Raw genomic sequence first — 22871 nt, 5'->3', positions numbered from 1 at the left:
GTGGCAGCGGTAGCCATGTTTTGCCCTGTTGCTGCTGGTGCATTCGTCATCTGGAGAGGGGAGGGTAAGAACGGGGCCCCATAGATGTTGTAGCTGGCCAGCCTAGGATCTGCTCCCGATGGGGGGTTGATTAATGGGCTGGGGGCTCTGAAAACGTTCCCGGACTCACCACTCCCCACAGCAAGAACACCTACGGCAGCGCTTTGTACGCCGCGGCTCGTGTGCGCCCCAGTTTCGTGCCTCTCCTCCTCAGCCATTCTTGGTCTCCCGGAGGCCTCCGGGGCCGTTTGGGCCGTCCCAGACCGGGGAAACGCTGTGCTCGCTGTGTGGCTTCCCGAGACCTCGGGAGCTCCCGCCCGATCCTCTTTCCGATGCACACCGGCAGTCTGCGTTGCTCCCTCCCCTGTGTCCGAGGCCTCGGACGGGCAAGGTCTGCTCAAGCTTTGTTCCCTTTTGTTTACTGCTCCTGAGCCTGGAGCATTCTTAGACGCCTTGGAATCCATGTTATTTGCACCTCAAAGGATCTCAGGCTTAGATATGCTGAATAGATAGCTGCTGCTGATCTGGTGAGTGGAGCTAGGCTCTAACGACCTCCTGAAGCGGCAGGGCTATCGAAACTGGAAGGGCGCCCTTGCTCTATCCAAGTAGGCATACACATAAATTTGCATAGCCCTGCCTGAAGCGAAAAGGGGCGTGACCTAACCAGTCTGGATGCCTTCCCCCACTGTAGGAGAAAAGTTAGTCACTCAGGGTTGTGTCTTATGTTACTTTTTCAAAAACAATATACTTTCTTTGAATATTCATGACGGAAGAAAGGCAGTACATGAATGTAATTCATAAATATCTAAAACAGAAAACACATTCAAACTGCCTTTCATATATTTTAGAATGCATACAATTCTTCTTACATGGGCATTATTATGGAACATGTGATTACCGTTATTGTTAGATGGAAATTTATGTTCTCCCCTTAACTAGATTTTGAAAAACCTGAAGTAGTATTTTTATGAAACTTGGGGGGGGGGGGGAGAATCAAGATATATTCATCTTAAAAATACAGATCTCTTTCATGTATAATACAAACCAGTATGACAAAGTTTGTACTGAAGACATGTCTAATGAACAGGATCAGCACCAAACCTTGCATATCTTTATTTCTAACTTTATACCAAGTATAACTTTGTACTTTCTCATCCTCTGTGCTGGCTGCCCCCAGTTGTCCCACCTGTGATGGATATTAGGGTGCCATCTGCTGTAGTAAAGATGTCTTAGATTTTAATTTATAATTTATAATAATGTGGTTTAAAATTATAATATGCTAAATCATCGTATTTTGATTGTTGTAAGCCTGTTTGGCTGGCAATAGAGCAGGACAGAAGTCGGTCTAAATAAGTAAATAATAATTACTGTATACCCTTGGATAGCTCACTTTTACTTCAGGAAAAAAGAGAACTGTACAGATTCTATCCAGCCTCTTTACATAGTACCATCTGTAACTGTGGAGTTACCATCTTGGACTTAGGACATCAGTTACAATTTGAGCACAGTGGTTTTAATGTTGAATGTTTATTATGTTTTTATATGCTTTTATTCTGACATGGCTGTGTCCTGCCCTTGTTAGCTGCCCTGAGCCCACCTGGGGAGGGCGGGATATAAATATGAAAAATAAATAAATAAATAGTTTACAACGTGACTTGTCAAAGTTTTAAATGCAGATAAGCTATCGTCTGATTTTAAGAGAGACAAAATTGAGAAAGAGAGTACAATAGGTTGGATCCCATACAAAATCTCCTTTGATGGAAAAGACTTCCATCAGCGGAATGTGACTTCACCACTTCCCTATTTCTGTATCCCAAAATTCTCATTGCAACACTGCTTCTAGGAGTCAGAGGACTTCCAAGAACAGCATGAGAAGGGAGTCAGGTTTGCTCCCCCATTTGATCAGGATAAATTTCTGCTGGATCCAAGCTAAATTTGTTGAAACCAGAGTTATGTCTAAGTCCTTTTACTGCTATGTATTTAGAAGGGTATAACTGTGCTTAGGAGTTCAACAGACAATGTAACTCTGCTTTGAATTACACTGTTGATTTTTCACTTCAGCTTTCCAAAATACCCTGTGATTAACCCTTTGAATGAGATTTACTTTACCAATTGGCTCCTGGTTTCTTATCAGATTTATGTACAACTTATCTGTCTGGAGAAGTTTATTTTACCATTTCTTGTGCAACATCATCAGGAGTTTCCTTCTCCAGATCAAAAGTAAACTCAATGGCTCCATTATCTTTGGGTTTTCCTTTCAGCTTCTTAGGATCTTCTACCCAGAGTCTTAAGGCAATAGAGGATTTCTGACCATCGTCTTCTTCTGCAAGTTCCACTCTTACCCCAGTATCTTCAGCAAAAAAGGCATGGCTTAGTAAATCTTTAATTTCATATCTACAACAGGGGAAAATTGCATAAACTTATTAAAGAAATGCAAACTTTAAGATGATTTCTGCTTGCATATCTAGTAAATAGACAGAGTGGCCTTTATAGGGTATATGCAGGGGTCTTTTCGGGTCGGAGCCCTCCAGAGCGCCGCGCCGCCAGTGTGCGTGGTGGCAAGCCCCGCCCCTGGGTCCCCTAAGCCCCGCCCCCAGGTCCCCCGAGTCGCAAGGGAGCGCTGCAGCTCGGGTGAGGCCTGGAGAGCCTCGCCCCCGGGTCGCCTGAGTCGTGCGGGAGCCCTGCGGCTCGGGCGAGGCCCAGACAGCTTCGCCCCCTGGTTGCCTGAGCCACGCGGGAGCGCTGTGGCTCGAGCGAGGCCCGGACAGCTTCGCCCCCTGGTTGCCCAAGCCGTGCGGGAGCGCTGCAGCTTGGGCGAGGCCCAGACAGCTTCGCCCCCTGGTTGCCCAAGCCGTGCAGGAGGCCCAGACAGCTTCGCCCCCTGGTCGCCCGAGCCACGCGGGAGCCCTGCGGCTCGGGCAATGCCCAGACAGCCTCGCCCCCGGGTCGCCCAAGTTGCGCGGGAGTGCTGCGGCTTGGGCGAGGCCCAGACAGCTTTGCCCCCGGGTTGCCTGAGCTGCGTGGGAGCGCTGCGGCTCGGGCGAGGCCTGGACAGCCTTGCCCCCGGGTCGCCTGAGTCGCATGGGAGCGCTGCGGCTCGGGGCGCTTGGGGGACGGGAGAGCCCGTCGCCGCGTCCCCCAGCCCACCAGGAGTGCTGCTGCTCGGGGGACACCTGGAGAGCCCCACCGCCGGCTTCCCCGACCCCCGCTGAAGAGGGTAAGTAAGCGATCCACGGGGTGAGGGTGGCATGGGCTTGATGGGGGGGAGAGCCTCCCTCCCTCCATCTCTTTGCTTTCCCTTCTCTTCCTTCCTCTCTTTTCCTCCTTTCCTCCTCTCCTTTCCCTCTTTCCTTCCTTCTTCCCCTCTTTCTTTCTTTCCTGCCTTCTTCTCTTCTCTTTTTTCCTCCTTTCCCTGTTTCCCTCCTTCTTCCCTTCTCTTTCTTGCCCTCCTTTTCCTTCTGTTTCTTTCCCTCTTTCCTCCCTTCTTTCCTTCTCTCTACTCTCTCTCTTTCCTTCTGTCTTTCCTCCTGTGGCCCAACTCTAGTGAGAAGGGGTTTAAAGTTTAAACCCCTTCTCTCTTCGCCCCCCCCAGGGGAGGGGAGGGGAGGCTTTTGAAGATGCCTCCCCCCTTTTGCTTCCCCTTCCCCATATGCTAATAGCCCAGTAGCTCATTAGCATGCCATATGCTAATGAGCTCCTGGAGCTCTTTTTCTACGAAAAAACCCCTGGGTATATGTCTTGCATGATCACTGCTTCAAAAACAAAAGAATAACAACTTGTAAAGGAAAATGTATGTATTTACAACACTACAGTTTCTTATGCTCTTTCAGTAATCCTTTCACACTTTAGTGATTAGTGATCCTCTATGGGAATCTGCGTTTTCTGATGTTTTTGAGCCACAATATGAATGCTGGATCTAAAATGACACCATTATTCCTAAATGATGTTAACCAAACCAGATGCTCTCCTGCTCTTTTAACTTTAAAATCATCTCCCTTTATCATATTAAGTTTTAAATACAAAAGAATTTGTCACTTGAAACAAACCTTTCTTCTTTATTTTTGCAAATACACTCTCCAATTATCTCCTTAATTTCAGGATCAGTAACTTTATCAAAACTTGCTGGCTTGACACCCTGAAAAGAAGAACACAAAAACTTAATAAACTTCTCTTGCAGTTTTCCCCCCTTAAACATGTCTACCCAGAAACAGATCTCAGTTCTGCAATAATTACTTACTGCAGATGTGCATATTAAACCCCCTTTTCTTCATTTTAGGCTCATTTTCTTTAATTTTTAAAATAAATATGATTTTTAAACTTTATCTTTTAAATACACTTGATTATTAAAGCTATCATGTTAGGTCCAGTGATCCACATTCCTTTTGCAAGTGGCTCTAACACAAGGAAAGTTGATTCCTAGGGTGCAGGAACCACATGCAGTAAGAGCCAGTAGGGATGTACATGTGAAAAACAGACAACAGTATTTTTAGGAGTTGGATTTCCAGAAGGGCATAAATACTGATATTCAAAGGTATTTGAACCCCCCCCCCCCAAAAAAAAATACCATTTTGAGATTTATGTTCGGGCTTTTTGAAAATTTCAGAATTGTGGGATCCATTATCCCCGGGGGGGTGGGCTGTAGTGGCTGTTTTTCAACTGAATGACACCAAAATTGCAGGGGAGCTAGTGCTGCCTGTCCACTAAAGAGCCCCAAAGTTTCAAGTAAATTGGACAAGGGATCCAATTCTATGGGTCCCTAAATAAGCTGCTGGCAGCCATCCCATTTGTAGAGGGAAAAAGAGCCCCACCCCACAAAGGAGGGAGCGAAGGAGAAGGAGCCAGCCCAACTTGCAGTTCTGCCATTATTACCTATGGGGTACTCTTTTTGGCAGGAACCAGAGTGGTGATTTTTCAACCACGTAACACCAAAACTGCTGGGGAGCTAGTGCTACCTGTCCACTAAACAGCCCCCAAGTTTCAAGTAAAACTGGACCAAGGGGTCGAATTCTATGGAACCCCAAACAAGATGCTCCCAAGCCATCCTAACTGCAGGGGGGAAGTGCCCCATCTCCAAAGGAGGGAAGGTAGAAGAAGAAGCCAGCCAGACTCACCCTGTGCCTGGCTTTCATGCACAGAGTCACCATCCACAGAGAATCAAAGAAAAACAAAATACTACTATTGCTGATAAGCACCCGAACATGAAAAACTACAGATTTTTCGGATGTGTGTCCTTTACATAAGGACTAAGAATCCTGGATTTGTATAACAGTAACAATCCAAAAAAACAATTTTTCTGTATAGTTTCCATTCAGGAATTCTGGAATGCACACCCCTAATAGCAAGACAAGTTGGTAGTCTGTACTGAAGAGGAGGAAGTGGGAAAAATCAGTCCCTCATTGCTGTTCTGTCACCAGAGTTGTCCTGATGGAAGAGGAAGGTAGGGCACTATAATGGGGGCACCTCAAGTTTTAGGAATTCAGGAAACTCAGGCCTAAGTCAGAATTGGCTAAGTGAAAATTCACAGGCTGCAGCTGAGAAAAAGGGAAGATTTCCAGCTGTAAACATGTCATAAGGGGGATTTGCTAAGTCACATTTAAGAACTGAACAGAGACAGCTGCTGAAAGATCCTCATACCCAAAAGCAAAAGAAAAGAGAATTTAAGAAATGTGTGAATAAACTGGTCAAGGTGTCTATGAGGCTCCTCATAGACACCTTGACCAGTTTAATCACACATTTGATGAGTTTCTCATCAAAGGCTCCTAAGTAAGCTCAATAGTCATGGGATAAAAGGACGTCTTTTTGTGGATCAAAAATGGCTAATTAATAGGAAACAGAGAGTGAGTATAATTGGGCAATTTTCACAGTGGAGGGTAGTAAGCAGTGGGGTACCACAGGGTGCAGTACTGGGTCCGATGCTTTTTAACTTGTTCATTAATGATTTGGAGTTGGAAGTAAGCAGTGAAGTGGCTAAATTTGCGAATGACATGAAATTGTTCAGGGTGGTGAGGACCAGGGAGGATTGTGAGGCACTCCAAAGGGATCTGTCGAGGATAGGCAAGTGGGCATCAACATGGCAAATGGGGTTCAATGTGGCCAAGTGCAAAGTGGGGCCAAAAATCCTAACTATAAGTACACGTTGATGGAGTATGAACTGGCAGAGACTGACCAAGAGAGAGATCTTGGAGTCATGGTAAATAACTCACTGAAAATGATGAGACAGTCTGCGACTGCAATAAAAAAGGCAAACACTATGCTGGGGATTATTAGGAAGGGAACTGAAAACAAATCAGCCAGTATCATAAAGCCCCTGTATAAATTGATCATGTGACCTCATTTGGAATACTTTGTACAATTCTGGTCACCACACCTCAAAAAGGATATTATAGCATTGGAAAAAGTGCAGAAAAGGGCAACTAGAATGATAAAAGTGTTGGAACACTTTCCCTATGAAGAAAAGTTAAAGTGCTTGGGGCTCTTTAGCTTGGAGAAACGACGACTGAGGGGTGACATGACAGACGTTTACAAGGTTATGCATGGGATAGAGCAGGTAGAGAAAGAAGTACTTTTCTCCTTTTCTCACAATACAAGAAACTCGTGAGCACTCAATGAAATTGCTGAGCAGACGGGTTAGAACGGATAAAAGGAAGTACTTCCTCACCCAAAGAGTGATTAACACATGGAATTCACTGCCACAGGAGGTGGCAGTGGCCAGAAGCATGAACGGCTTCAAGAGGGAACTGGATAAACATATGGAGCAGAGGTCCATCGGTGGCTATTAGCCACAAGGGACAGATAGGAACTCTCGGTCTGGGGCAAGTGATGCACTGTATTCTTGGTGCTTGGGGGGCAACAGTGGGAGAGGTTCTAGTGTCCTGGCCCCACTGCTGGACCTCCTGATGGCACCTGATATTTTTGGCCAGTGTGTGACAGAGTGTTGGACTGGATGTCATTGGCCTGATCCAACATTGGCTTCTCTTATGTTCTTATGTTCTTGCTTGAAGGTCTGGGAAAATGGAGAAATAGCTTATGCAAGGTTATAATTTAGAACAGAAACTGCTGCTTGAAGCAATGTGCAAAGCTAGCCTGGAGGAAGATCGAACAGGAGTGGTTAGGAATTCAAACAGGTACACTTGAAAGTATGCTTGTATTGGACAAGTCGTGGTCAGAACATGCACAAAAAGAACAACTGTAAAGAAATAGTGTAAATAACTTTGAACATGACAATAAGATTAGCCTACTTGGTATCCTGAAGGGTATCCTGAAGGGGTGGAAAAACCTTCACTTTTTTGCACACACGTAATCCCTTCATTTGCAGTATGATTTGCATCTTACAGTAGGTTCAGGTCTTTTGCCTAAATGATTCAACTCGGCTTCTCAAGGAACAACACATTTCAACACATTTTTGCTATTCATCCTAATCAGCAAGCAAGAATATACTCTGAACAATTCCACTATCATGGTGCTTCCTGGGTGGGTCTCCTGAAGTATTTGCCCTGATGCACTTCCTGAATTACAATGTTATATAGACATCACCACCATACTGGTGAATACAATCTTCTATTACTAAATTTTACTTAAAATAATCTTAGTAAGAGTGGATACATCCATCAGAAGAACCATCTGGACTATTAATCCTGTATTCTGCTTCCCAGCCAATAACAATTTTAAAAATCTTTCCTTTTTTTGCAGTATTAGAAATTATGTTTTGTTCCAAAACATCAGGAATCTCATCAGTTCAGGTCTTTTAAAGGGACATTAATTTAAAATGGAACTGCACATTTTAATCAATTTAACTGGCGAATCAATCAATTAACTCTTTAGTGGGGGACAATTCTATTTGGTAAGCGGGCTTGCCACCTGTTCAATATTTCAAATACTTTCCCCTTATTTATTTCACAAATGCTCATGGAAAAGAAAAGATGTGGAAAACTTACAAACAGCAACTTCAATTTAATATACTACAATGATAGTATTTTCTAATGAAGTACACATCAGAACTAGTAATATTCTGAGAGATGTAAAATGTTGTTTTCTTATGGTCTCACAATGTGTTCCTTATTTTGGAGCTCTTTGGATGGCAATCCTATCAAGAAGAATCAGAATTACAGCCATACTATTGGGAGGAGGGCTATTTTGGCTTGAGTGTTATTGTAACAAGGATTGGATAGCTGCCTCTATTTGACATGCAACCTGATCCTCTATGTATTTTCTTGGAAGCAACCCCCCTGAGGTCAGTGGGACTTACTACCAAGACAGTGCACACAGGATTGCAACCGTAGTTCTTCAAAGCCCATAGCAAAAAACACAACCACCACCAACAAAACTAAAAACTGGTTCTGGTCCCATTTCCATTGCAGTGGAGATCATTTCACTTCTGTCATCCCCCCTTTTCTCATCCATAATTCTTCCAACTACCCAACAGCCCAACTGGATATTTTCCTAATTTTCTGAAGACCACCTACCCAAGAAAAGTACACACTGGGAGTTCCAATAATAAAATTTCAGTGATAGCTTATGTTGGCTCATATACTTAAATGTTTATGGTTTGTTTTACTGATTTTAGCAATATATTCTATAAATTTGTTTTGCTTGTCTAACAATCAGCTTAGATTCATTTTGTTGAGATTTCATTTATGTTCCTTTTCATTCTTTTCATTTGGGCAAGACTTCCAATTTTTAAAGGAAGCCTTCCTGCCTCTTCCTCAACAGGCTTGTTAAGCATCCTGTTGCACTCCTGGATGTTTGTGTGTTACATTCCATCTGAACATTTCTTAGCTTGTTTTAAAAGCTAAACAAGTCCTGCAGAAATTGGAAAACATGTAATTTCATGCAGCACATCAAACAAGTGTTCCTAAAAATCTCTGTGGTCTCCTACTGTGACCTACTACTTATAAGTGTTGAAGTGTTTCTATGACTTTCCAAAGATGTAAGTAGGATAATTCCTATAAACAACACATGTTTGTTTCTGACATGACTTCTGATCATCTCCATGATCAGGAAAGCACACAGTCTGTCACACAAGAACTATGCCAGAAAAAAAGTTAGTATCCTTACGGAATCTAATATTGCTGGGAATTTCTTTGTACCTTTCTTTTGGATAAAAATAAATATCTTTTCAATAAAAAAGAAAATATATTCCTTCTACCAAAGCATAATAGTTTTCCATATTAAATTCTATGTTTTTATACTTCCATCTAACATCTGAGCTTTTGATTTTATATAATGTTCTAGTTACACTTTAAGTTTCGCCACCATTTTGAATTCATCAGACGAATCCCATGTCCTCAGTCATGCTGACAGAACAGTTCAGAAAATGACACTGAAGGTATTTTGGTGAAAAGGTGGGAAAGAACTATTACGTATAAAGTGGAAACTTAAGTGTGAAATATTTAAGATTAATAATGGATTAGAAAACATTGGTTCCTTGTGAAAATAGGCCTTTGTGCATATGCAACATGATCTGTGAAATAAGAGCTGGTGCCTTGTGCATTCTCACTGTACCCCATGTGTAAGCAAACTGTGCATCTGCATAAACAGATATGATAACCAAGCTAGAGGAATGCATATCATCTCACACGTCTTTTACTAGACAATCTGACTTCACTAAACATCTACTTTTCTTCATGAGAAGAACATTCAATTCTACATCCAGACTTCAGAGCATTAAATTTTCCACTGTGGACAGACTTAAAAGTTCTGAAAGAATACTTTGTTTCATGCAGATTTAATCACTTAATGAAAGAGATCCATTCTAGGCTTCTTACAAAGAATATTAATAGGAATCTGGCCTGACTGTAAGAAAACAGTGTTGACAAAACATACTCAACAAGGCAAATATGTTGGCATATGGAAGGGAAATAGTAATTATTAGTATTTATGTTGGGCTTTTCCCTAATAGCTCCAAGCATTTACAAAAATGTCTCAGTAATTCTTTCAATAGTTCTCTAACTCAAGCAAATATTATTACTGTCATGTTACTTACTGAGTGTATATCAATGTTACACATCAGACAAGTTACCATTTTCCCAACTTTCTGAAAGGGCCAAACTACGAGGGAAGTATCCAATAATTCACATCTGAATCAGGGAGCAGGGAGGTCTGTTTTTAACATAAACAGAACATGGGTGTGATGGAAGCTAAACGCTGCTCCCTCTCCTACCTCACTATACTATGGTCTACTGCATTCATCACTATTCTTACAGCTTAGTTCCAGCCACTGATTGGCCATTATGGCCACTGGAAAATATTCTCATGGGCCAATGGCATAGGTGGCTTCTCCTGAGGATCCTCCTAAATCCCTCCAGCATAGTCCGTAAGGTGATAGTGCCAGTCAGGCTGAAGACTGGAAGGCAAAGGCCGGCAGCACAGTGTCCAGTTTTGTTGTGGCTTATCATTCCCTCTCTGCGCTTGGTACTTCCAGCTCATCCTTGCCCAACTTTCTCTATCGGTGACTGCTCCCAACTACACCAACTGAGAGTGACAGCTGATGAAGCCATAAAAATGACTGTAGTTCCATAACCAGTCATTGTAAGACTGTCATTGCAAAGCTTTTTCCAGCAGAAAAGACACTATGGCATAATCCATAATGGAATGAATCTTCCATGCCTCCTCCTTCTGGCTACAGGCTCAGTCCCTCCAAAATCCACTCCTAAACTTTGGGTGGCTCTTGGGTCTCTACATGTGCTGCTTATACAAGGAAGGAGTTTAGAATAAAGCTCAAAAGTATACATTGCAATAGGGTTGCCAGGTCCTACCTGTCTTCCAGCAGGGGGCTCCTGGGTCCGTTCCAGGATCTTTTGGTGCAAGCATGAAGCATATGCACTGTAATGACATCACCCAGAAGTGACATCGTCACGTTGCTGACATATGAAGCATATGCACTGTAATGACATCACCAGAAGTGACATCGTCACGTTGCTGACACTGAGGGTGATGCTCTAGTTTCTGGGCAAAACTCTATGGTTTCAGCCCAATTCTACTGTATAGTTTTGCCCAAAACCTAGAACATCACCCCTCAACATTGACAATGTGATGATGTCACTTGAATGTTATTATGTCGCTTGAAAGTTATTATGTCGTATTGGGGGCCATTTGCGGGTGGGTGTCCCCCCGCCACCAGCCAGCTGCCTGGTAATGGAAAGGGGACCACAAAAGTGGGGGAACCCCCACCCAGACCACAGGCCTGGTAAACCTACATTGCAATCATGTATAAAATTCACCTTCAAGGAAATGTATTAAGGGATTATTTTGTTTATTGAATGCAAATTAGATAAAACGGGTCATTACAATGTAGGGTAGAAGAAAGACATTAGCTTATTAACGTCTTTCCTCAAAATGTTTGTAAAATATTTAAACCATTAACCAAAAAAATAAATAATAGAAGGGGGGGAAAGTAAACAACTTACACAAGTTACTTTTCTATAAATTTGAGCAGCATTCTGGCATTCTGAATATGGATATTCTGAGGTAGCCATTTCCAACATACACATTCCAAAAGCATATACATCCACAGATTCATCATAGTGCTCTTCATACATTTCTGGAGCCATAAATTCTGGAGTACCTACACAAACAATACAAAGACATTGGCTTAGTAATTGCTGATTTTATACATTTTTGTGTGACTTTAACTGATTTTATTGTGTTTTATACTGTTCTGCATATAATTGCTTGCTGCCTTGGTAGCCTATTTGAGCCAAAAAGCAGGACATACATTTTGTAAATACATAAATATTTTAATAATATTATTTGTTATATATGTATCTTGCCCCTGCTCCAAAGACCTCATCTTTATTAACAACAACCCTGTGAGATACATTAGGAAAGATTTTATTTTATTTATATCTGTAACATGATTCTTCAGCACCCCAAGTACAGGTGGTGCTTACCGATTCCACTTGCTCCTCTCGGGCTTAAAGGTAATTTCTTAGCCATGCCTGTTCTCCCAGGATAAATGCAGTGGTCCCTAACCAAACCCACAGCCCATAGTCCAATCCCAGTCCTACAGATAACACAGTACATTAATTTAAATGAATGAAACAGTTAATCCTGAGTATAACATTCTAAAACTATAGCACTACGCCACACCTCCCACCCCCATGATAAGTGAGCTGAAGGACTACTAACTTCATTTACTGACATATACCTGAGTCATTGTGGAAAGCCTGAAGAGATACTTCTAAGTACTACATCAAAACTTTTGTATGCAGATCATTTACAATCCCTGCATAATTATCCTTTATGTATAAAGAAGCAAAGCCACAAAGGGAACTGAAATCACATTAGTACAGAAGAAACCCTATTCACAGAGATCAGAGGGGCTTGGTAATTCAATACAACAGTCTTGTAGAATAGGCAGTTATAGAACAATACACTCTCCTTTGGAAGCATGCAGCCTGTCAACAATAGTGAAGTGTCTATAAAGTGTCCAGGACACCGCAACACAAAGAACATTGGGCAAATCATAAAACATGACGCAAACTGTGTTTAGCACATGGGAAAATCTAGATAAGTGAGGGTTTATCGTACTTCCTTTAATGACATAGGGAGCTGAAGTGGCTATTCCTGCAACTTTCTTCAAAATAGAAAATATATGTGCACATGCACAAAATATGCCTTAAAATTATTTTTATCTATAATTCTAGAAAAAGAGGTAAGAAAAATTAAGAAATCAGTCATTCTGATGGATGGGCAAAGGTCCTGTCCCTTTCTGTCAGTTAGCAATCCCCTGTATGACTGTTTGGTGTGTGTGCACAGCAGCAAACAGCCAAATAGGAACCACAGGTGGGCAAAGAACTCAGACTGGGGGCTGGAAAAGAAAACTGGTTAAACTGTCAGACAGGGTTTGAGCCTCCAGAGGGTGAGACTGACAGATTCCTGACACAGAAGATTTTATAAGTCTCAAGCCAGATTTTGGGTGAAAGCAGGCTAAAACAGTGCATGTTTTGAGATAGGGTTTACATGTACAGGGTGTTAGGATGGAGATGTCTCAGGAGTCTTCATAGGTCTCAAGAGTCTGGCTTTTCAATAAAGCAGGCTTAACATAGTGAATTCTTTAGGAAGAATGTAGCTGTCTCAGAGCCTAGTTTCAGGGGAAAGCTGGATTCCCACTGGGGAGAAAGACAGGGTATAAATGGATTAAATAAACCCTATCTAAAGCTGAAGACAAGGGAGCAGGTAGTGTTGCTGGGTGGGAAGGAGAGAAGGAAGCAGGGAAAGGAAAGAGGATTTTGAAGGCTGCCAGGAGGAAAAAGGACATAGTGAGAGGAAGTGGATACAGGGGAAGTCCTGTTTGTACAGTATAATTCTCAACATGGTCCCATCTGCAGATACTTAAAGTCACTTATCAGGACCATGTAGAGAGAAAGGAAGTGTTTCTGCAAACTTGGGGAAAATCCAGGGTTGCAGAAAAATCCAAAAAGTTTTTATAAATGGATGATGATTTAGATTTCCCCAAACCAGGGTAGGCTCCATCAGCCCAGCCTCACCCATCCTCCTCATAATGAAGCCACTAGATGGATGGCCATGCCTGGTAAACACTGCCACAGGCAGGCAGAGGAATGGCAACTGCTGCCACCCCCTCCCCCAGCCACATGAGCTGCAGAGGTGGCAGTGATGCAGGGAGATGTAGGGAAGGAACAGGAGTCACCACCATTGATGAGTGAGCCATGATTCTCTGGTCTACATATCTGTGATTCTCTGACATACTGTGGAGTGAGCTATGGAGGCAGTGGTGATGGGGAAGGAGCAGGAGCAGCCTCCACCCCAGCCACATGAACTGCAGTGAGGCAGCAGGGTGGGCAGGAGATGGGTAGGAGATGCCACTGCCACTTCCCCTATTGCCACATAATTCCCAGAGGCAGTAGTGATGCCAGTGGCAAGGGAGATCCAGGAGCCACACAGGAGCCTACACTGTGTGATCTGCAGAGGGGCAATGCTGGATGGCAGGCAGGGGAACAGAATCAAGCCAGCATTGACAGAGGTCCTGGGCCTGAGTCGGATCGGTCTGGGGTTGGGGCTCCCACTCCCGACCTTCGATGGGGTGCCTTTGGTGCCGGCGTCGGAGGTTAGGAGTCTGGGTGTGCTCCTGGACTCCTCTTTAACAATGGAGGCCCAGGTGGCAGCCACTGCCAGGTCGGTCTTTTACCATCTTCGGCTGGCTTGGCAGTTGGTCCCCTTCCTTGACCACGATGACCTGGCCACAGTGATCCATGCGACGGTCACCTCGAAGTTAGACTACTGTAACGCTCTCTACTTGGGGCTGCCTTTGTCGCAAATCTGGAAGCTGCAGCTAGTGCAGAATGCTGCAGCCAGGCTGTTGATGGGTCTCTCTAGGAGGGATCATATTCAGCCTGTGCTGAAATCGCTGCACTGGCTGCCAATAGCGTACCGGATCCGCTTCAAAGTGCTGGTTCTTATCTTTAAAGCCCTGTATGACCAGGGTCCGGCTTACCTAAGGGACCGCCTTTCCCCATATGTTCCCCCAAGGGCACTACGGTCAGGGAGTCAACATCTCCTGGAAATTCCAGGCCCCAGGGATATCAAATTTGCTGTGACCAGAGCCAGGACATTTTCGGTGGCGGCTCCTACCTGGTGGAAGGAGCTCCCGGAGGAGATCCAGGCCCTGCGGGACCTTTCTCAGTTCCACAGGGCCTGTAAGACGGAGCTCTTCTGCCAGGCTTTTAAGTAGGAGCCGCCACCACCACTATTCCATCACTGTAACTTCTGCATTATCGCACCACTACCACCAGTATGTGGTTCCATCGGGGCGCGAGGTGACCCTGGAAGGAGAAAGGGTTGACAGGCTACCGGAAAGTTGTTGTTGGATTAAGATCAATCCCATCTTGTGATAAATGGAGCAGCGTCACTTTGCTGTGTTGTATTATACTGTTTTATTCTCTTTTATGCTATTTTTATCTGTTTTAACTTGGCACTTGTGCCTCATTGTTAGCCGCCCTGAAACACAAAGAGAGAGATACCTATGAAATAGGCTTACCTATGACACTTTTGGCAAACGAAGCTCTTTTGAGAGTTGCCAGACCTAAGTCACCAATCTTCACAGAGCCAGTTGGTCCAGTAATAAAAATATTGTCACATTTTAAGTCTCTGTGAATGATTGGCGGTGTTCTGGTGTGCAGAAAAAGGAGACCCTTCAGGATTTGCCGGCACCAGCTACGAAGGACTTTTGGTTTCATCACTTTAAATCTCTTCAAATAACTGAAGTAGAAATACAGAAAGTAGGAACATAGCAGACATAATAAATACTACATTGGGTATTTCAGGTGAAAGACAATGGTCTGCGAACACAATACTTTAAAAAAACCATCTGTTCCTATGTATATATATACCCCTGTCCATCATTTAAGTTCATTTGAAATATCCCTTCTCTGCATGCCCACCGTCCTTTTGAAGTGAGTTTGGTGGATATCAGGGATACAGCCTTCTTTGTGGGAGCCCCTCAATTCTGGACTGGCCTTCCTGCAGACATTCCCTAGCAACTGGCCTGTTTAATTACAAAGCCAGGTGAAAATAGTTTTGATTTCCAAGGCTTCTCGTTTGTTACTTCTTGGGGGGGAGGGGTTGTCTCTGTAAACTGATTACTTAATTTTGAGTTGATATCCAATATATCAAAATTCAAAAATTACAATGTAGATCTGTACATTTCAAATATTTAGAGGTGTGTTCATCTGTTCATGCGTGCAGGTAAAATATACAGCACATTCTCAAAGAGCAGTGAAAAGTTTGTTCTAACACTAAGTAGTTAATTCAGGTTAATAAAATATGTCTATGTTGATTAAACTAAACTGTTGTTTCCTAGCTATCTCAGTGAAGCATTATTTTACTATGGCTTAATAGCAAACTGTATGAAAGATGAACTCATAGATTCAAAGTGTCATGTTCAGAACAAGAGGAGAGAGGAAATAAGGACAGCACTGCTAGTACTTACGTAATAGAACAACAAACTATGAGATAAGGGCAATAAAATTCTCCCTGTAGTCCAATCAAGTTCAAAGACAGGCAGACATTAGAAGGGCAGAGGGCTTTCATTCATACTAATAGATGAAGCAAGTAATTTGTCTTAATACATTTTATTATTAAAGTGGACTTTACCATTTGTCTACTAAACTTACGTTTTCAAAGTTCCAGAGGTCATCAGTTCTGTAACCAGCACAATGCATTTCTTTCCCTTTAAACATGATTCCCAAAAGTCATAAAATCTAACAATGTTTGGGTGCTGAAGACCTTTCAACATCTCTGCTTCTTCTTTAAACCTCTGCCTCTCCGCTTTTGTCAGCTTTCTGTCCTGCAATTTAAAATATACTCTTTGTTAGCAACTGATTGGAGAAAACTGGCCTCGACACAAATATACCCTAAAAATAGAAGAAAGGCATTACTGCTTTTGCAAGGGGCAAGCTGGGAGTAAAATAAACATCTCCATCCCCCTGCATCCCACAAAACACACTTCAAAAAATACCCAGTTTCCCTAAAACTAGTTTTGAAAGCCTAACAGGGCCACAAATGAGGATGAGTTGGCAACATCTCTGTGCCTGAGAGTATATGTCTTCTAATTGCCCAGTAGGATCTTTTGCCCTATGAGATTATCATCACGATTTTTATGGAAATTAAAACAGTTTTAAATAGGAGTACAAGCCCTCTAGTTTGATGCAAGAGAAAATTTTAAAACAATAAAACATATCAAAATAAATTTGATTTCTAATCTTATCCTAATCAGCACAGCACAGTTACAGGTAAACTAAATTCAAAGGCAAATGCTTGTCTCGTAATGAAACAAACATCTCAGCATAGTTGTATACAGCAATCTCACAATTGGCATACTCATACATGATTAACCACAGCAAACAGGTTTACTCTTGAGATCCTGGCTTCATCTATATATCTAATTCTCAACATGGCCCCTACGTGAAAATACTTATTTCAGCAGATAGAGGGCTCAGAGATTTTTCTGCACACTTGGGGCACTCCTCAGGTGTGCAGAAAAAAAATCTTACATGTTTAAAAAAGTATAAGGGGGATGTTTAAATCCCCCCAAAAGTGAAAGACCATTCCCTGCGCAAGCGCAGAGAATGCAACTTACTGAGGCTGTTCAGCCTCGGACTTCCCTAAGCCGGCCATGCCAGGAACAACAAGATTGTGGCTTCCCACGCCAGCAGGACCGCAATGGAAACTGCCATGCCTGTGGGGGAAGCCAAAGCAGCAGGAGCCTTCTCTCGAGCTGTGAGGAAAGCTGCCACAAAAGGGGCCCTCCCCGGAGCTGCGGAGGAAGCCACCATGGCAGGAGCCTTCCCAAGCAAGGCTGCCAGCAGAAAAGAGGGTGACAGAAGTATGATCTGCCAAGCCACTGATGGGGGAATCCTTTGGGCTTCAGAAAAATGGCTGCTCCAGGTGAGCCAGTGAGTGAGGGAAGGGAAGGTCAGCTGACCTACCTAGAGCAGCTCCAGGAGACCTTGCAAGGAAAGCGAGGCTAGAAGTGTACAAGGTAAAATTGGGGAGTTGGAATGCTTGGTGTTGGGGGGGAAATAGACATTATGGGTATTTCAGAAACTTGGTGGGATGACGAAAATCAGTGGGATACGGTGATTCCTGGTTATAAATTATATTGGAAGGAAGGGGAGGAAGCGTTGGAGGTGGGGTGGCTCTGTATGTCAGAGAGGGTATACAGTCCAGTAAGACTGAGAGTGTAAGAGAATTGGATTCACTTCTGGAAATGCTATGGGTTGAAATAATGGGTCCAAAAGAAAGGTTTAACTCTGGGAGTTTGTTATCACCCACCAGATCAAAAGAGAGGAGGATTATAAAATGATGAATGAATTAAAGATAGCGGCTAGAGAAAATAACTGTGTCATAATTCGGTGATTTTAACTACCCACACATTGATTGGGTCAATATGTGTTCAAGTTGGGAAAAAGAGATTGAGTTTCTAGACACAATCAATGACTGTGCTATGGAACAGATGTCACAGAATCTACCAGGGGAAAGGTGATCCTGGATTTGGTCCTAAGTAACGCCCAAGACCTGGTGAGAGATGTAAAAGTGACCCCTTTGGGAACAGTGACCATAATGTTATTGAGTTTAACATTTGTATAAATAGGAAGTTGCCCAAAAAGACTGACACAACCACTTTTAACTTTAAAAGGTGTAACTTCTCTGATATGAGGGGACATGTGAGGAAGAAACTGAAAAGAAAAGTAGAAAGGGTCAAAACCACTGGGGAAGCATTGTGACTACAGATCAATTCTCTTCATGCTTCCACCTATAACTTTCAGTCCCAACTCTCTGCACTGGATGATTTTAGATATCTATACATCTGCCCTCCATCAACAGTGCTTCAGTTCCAGGGATGAAAGAGAGTGAGCCAAGAGGCGCACATATAGATCACTGATCTTAGTTCCAGCCAGTGGAATGATGGCAGCCAGTGAAATCATGGCAAGGCCCATAATCTTGCTTCTGCAGGCCCATAATTTCCTTCTGCAGAACTGACAGCTAGGTCCAAGCCAAATGGTATCTGTGACACTGTCAGCATCTCTGTGGATCAGCTTGGCTAGCTCTGGGCCATCAGCAGCATTCCAATGCAGCCACCCTCCAGGGAACTTCCCAGTATATTAGTAGTGTCATCCTAAACAGTTACACCCTTTTAAACCAATAGCATTTAAAGAGCCACACTATCCCTGTTCAGTTCTGTACTCTATACTGTTCCAATTCTTTTGGCCCTTCTTCACTCTATGTTCTCCCACAGCGCACTCTTCTGCGCACAAGTTCTTGTAGAAATCAAATCAGGTTTTATTTATTTATTTATTTTAAAGTAGGTACTTCTAAGAAGTTATACCTCACATACAAGAGTGTCTGAGGGGGCTTACTACAATTACTACAACAATAATACTTGTGGGCAATGCTCCTTCTAAACTGTGGAGTCTTGTGAGCAAAAATTCTACTTTGTGAGCGACTGACTTTAAAATTGTGAGCGAGAAATTTGGCTACTGCTTATTAATGTGTTCTGAAGCCATCCTGCCTGAGCAAAGACAAAAATGAGTGAGCCGGAGGCAAAAAAACCTGTGAGCTAGCTCACACTAACTCTGCTTAGAGAGAACACTGCTTGTGGGGAACAAACACCAAACTATAACAAGCAACAAAAACAGTAAAAAACAGGTAGCAGCCAGACAATACCAGCAACACAAATAAAGGTCAGCTAAAATCAAATTCAACTAAAAGCACAACTCCTCCTCTTAGGGCATTTCAGAGTTTCCATTCTCAAACTACAGTGCAGATTCAGCATAAAGTGTCAAACTATGTTGCATGCATTTAAGATGTAATGAGATAAAATTAGTACACAAAATTTCTTGATTCCTTCTCAGAATTGCAAGTATCACAACTTCAACCTCTTCCACATGTCCCAAGATCAAATGATTTATTTTAATATGTTAATTGAACGTGATACTGTCTTGTACTTGTGTTAAGTACACTGATCAGCTAAGCTACTGTGATTGCACAGAATGTTTATGAACATTCATTTGTCCAGGAAACAAAGCTGATATCTGCAGTGCTTCCAGTCCTGAGATGAAGCAGTGCTTCACCCCACAGGTTAACATTGTAAAATTCACTTTTGGTGGAAAATGTCTTTGGCTATTATCAGATGTTAATGTGAACCTGCCTCTCTGGGAAGGAACAGCTGTTGTGAAGTTAGTCTTCCCAGTCTGGGTAGTTGAGATATCAGTTAAACACAAAAGACAACAGCTGATTTCCCAGCTGCATGATAAAAAGAATAATCTTCCTATGGGGTAGCTGAATATCAAGTACACAATGAAGAACCTCAAAAGCCTCTAGGATCAGAAACTACTAGGCCCATGGAAAATTCTAGCAGGTAAAATTAAAAAGACTAAATGAGTAAAAGGGAAAAGGGGGGAAGCAGGCTTAGAATAGTTGTAAGCGAAAAAGTCCATTAAGAGGATGCTGATTATAAGAGTAGGTATGAAAGGGGAAAAAAATAAATGACTAGGAGTTAAACGCATTAAAATTCTGGCATTCCATGTAGGATAAAAGCATTTCCATTTTTGCAGATTATGGAGTTAGGGGTAAAAAGATGCTTTTGGGAGCAATCCTACATGAGTCTATTCAATGGCACGTACTCCCAGGAAAGCGTTCTTAGAATTGCACTATTTATTCTGAACTTTATTTTCTGCCTGTGCTCAGTTGATATAACTATAAAATGTGCTCAAATACCTTTTTCCTTTTGTAATTAGTAACTATCATACATTAAGGAAAAATTAAATTTCTTTGTGCCCTCTCCAGCCAAACATTACTCCTTTTACTTCTGTCTTCATTTTTATTGTTGTTTAGTTGCACAGTCAAGTCCGACTCTTCATGACCCCATGGACCACATCACGCCAGGCCCTCCTGTCTTCCATTGTCCTCCAGTTTGCTTAATTTCATGTTCGTTGCATCGTTAGCACTGTAGTCATTTTCATTTTACCAGTGCTCAACCAAGAATTAATGGGAAGAAACCCTTTCTGGATAAAGAATTGCCAAAATAGGCATGATTTTCAGGACTCATTAATAAGCTAGGGTAAAAAGACAATGAAACAGCTTGAGGAGTTGTTATAAAAAGCTTACACTCTCCTAGTACTGGAAACAGAAGTAGGGTTGCAAACTCCAAGTTTAGGAATAGATTGTCCTCCAGTTGTGGAACCTGGGAGAGTGGAGTTTAGGGAGGAAACTTGGTAGGGTATAATGTCATGCAGTACATGTCCCAAAGCAGCAACTTTCTCCAGGAAAAGTGGAATAAATGTTTAAAATAAATAAATAAGTGATATATGTAGTCTAGAGATCAGTTGTAATTCCTGAAGATCTCCAGACCCCACCTGGAAGATGGCAACCCTGAGAAAAAGCCGTTGGTTGCTCATGGGCTCTCTTTTGTTAGGTGAGGGGAAAGAACAGCATGAGGAAAAGTTTCCTCATTGAGATCAGGCAACTTGGATCCTTGACCAGTCTGGTGGTGCACCACCTGGACAAAACTGGGAGTTAAGTATTGTTTTACCACTACTGCAATTCTGCATGGAAGTCTTCCGTTTTGTTATGATGGCTTATACAGGGCCCTACAGAAATGAATGACTTGGGAGATTGTTGAGAAGTGGGAAACAGTTTCAAGAAGCAAGGAAGCTAAGGAACAAAAAGCTCAGAGCAGAAACAGGAAGCTACGGAACAGGAAGCTCAGAGCAGCTCCTGGATGACACATCAGCATTGGATCCATTTCAGTCAGGCTTTTGCCCTGGCCATGGGATGGAGATGGTGTTGGTCACCCTGACAGATGATCTCTGCAGACAGCTGGATCGAAGTGGGTTGGAGCTGCTTTTGCTGCTTGATCTCACAGCAGCGTTCGACATGGTCGATTACAATCTTCTGGCCCACCACCTCGACAACATGGGAGTTCCTGAAGTAGCCCTGAAATGACTTTCCTCATTTCTCCTTGGTCAGGGACAGAGGGTGGTGCTGGGAGAGAAAGTGTCAACTAGGTACCCCTTAATATGTGGAGTTCCACAGGGAGCAGTCCTCTCCTCAATGTTATTTAACATCCATATGTATGCCCTCGCCCAGCTGGTGTGGAGATTTGGGCTGGGGTGTCATCAGTATGCTGATGACACAAAGCTATAACTGCTACTGGATGGCCACCCAGATAGTGTCCCATGTAATTTGGCCATGGGTTTGGAGATTGTGGTGGGATGGTTAAAAAAAAAGAGTAGGCTGAGCCTTGGAGTTGGGGCATAAACAGGGTGCCATTAATGGAGATTGTGGTGGGATGGTTAAAAAAAAAAAGAATAGGCTGAGCCTTGGAGTTGGGGCATAGACTTCCCACTCTTAACAGGGTGCCATTAACACTGGCACAATTCGTCAAGAGTTTGGGCATGATCCTGGATGCCTCCTTAACTATGGAGGACCAGGTCACGAATATTGCCAGGCTAAAAAATTTCCATCTATGTCAAGTGCGGTAATTAGCCCCTTTCTTTTCATCCCTTGATTTTGCCATAGTAATCCATGCAACAGTCACTTCCAGGCTAGACTACTGTAACTTGCTCTACGCTGGCCTGCCTTTGAGGCTGACACAGAAGGCTCCAACTGATCCAGAATGCGGTAGCGCAAGTCCTGATGGGAATGCCATGGATGGCACATATACAACCTGTGCTGCACTGGCTACACTGGCTTCCAGTGGAGTACCAAGTCAGGTTCAAGGTTTTGGTGTTGACCTTTAAGGCCTTGAGCAGTCTGGGACCTATGTATTTTTCAACCCTGGCTCCGACCTGGTGGAACTCTCTGCCAAATACCACCAGGGCCCTGCGGGACTTAATGCAATTCCATAGGGCCTGTAAGGCAGAGATGTTGCGCCAGGCTTTTGGTTGAGGACAGCAACAGTTTCCATCATGGCTGGCACCCTCCTCTTTTCTTCCACCTTTTCACTTTGGCTTCCTTCTCACCCTACCCGCGAGATGGCAACAAAGTCTGGAGCAGGTCTAAGATTAAAACAGTAACGCCATCTGGAGATTGTTTAATAATGTAGGGATGACTGAATATTAATTTTAACAATGTTATGTTGATATTTTTATCTTCTGTTGTACACCACCCAGAGCCCTGTGCACTCAGGGATTGGGTGATTTATAAATTTAAAGTATAAATAAATGTGGCTGAAAGAAGAGCTAATCAGATAATGTTCTGAGAAATACAACCAAAATGGAAGTATAGATGAATGAGAAAGAGGCTTGAGGAAAAAGTAAGGAGAAAGCAGGCAGAAAGGGACAAATCAGATAAGGTGGCTTTGAAGAATCCTT

General features: G+C 42.9%; 1 protein-coding gene across 1 annotated transcript in view; it reads right to left on the bottom strand.

Annotated features, from left to right (window-relative positions):
• The window catches only part of WNK2 (WNK lysine deficient protein kinase 2), a 172864-nt gene that overhangs the window by 105992 nt on the left and 44001 nt on the right, over window positions 1-22871 (bottom strand). The window contains exons 2-6 of the mRNA XM_015421185.1: window positions 16170-16342; window positions 15035-15255; window positions 11445-11602; window positions 4086-4174; window positions 2214-2433 (exon numbers count right to left, since the gene is read on the bottom strand). Coding sequence (XP_015276671.1) covers window positions 2214-2433; window positions 4086-4174; window positions 11445-11602; window positions 15035-15255; window positions 16170-16342 — 861 coding nt within the window. The remainder of the gene's footprint in view (window positions 1-2213; window positions 2434-4085; window positions 4175-11444; window positions 11603-15034; window positions 15256-16169; window positions 16343-22871) is intronic.

This window comes from Gekko japonicus, unplaced genomic scaffold (genome assembly GCF_001447785.1).
Source record: "Gekko japonicus isolate JY-2015 unplaced genomic scaffold, Gekko_japonicus_V1.1 scaffold149, whole genome shotgun sequence".
Classification (NCBI taxonomy): domain Eukaryota; kingdom Metazoa; phylum Chordata; class Lepidosauria; order Squamata; family Gekkonidae; genus Gekko; species Gekko japonicus.
This window is presented reverse-complemented; position numbering and strand designations above follow the sequence as displayed.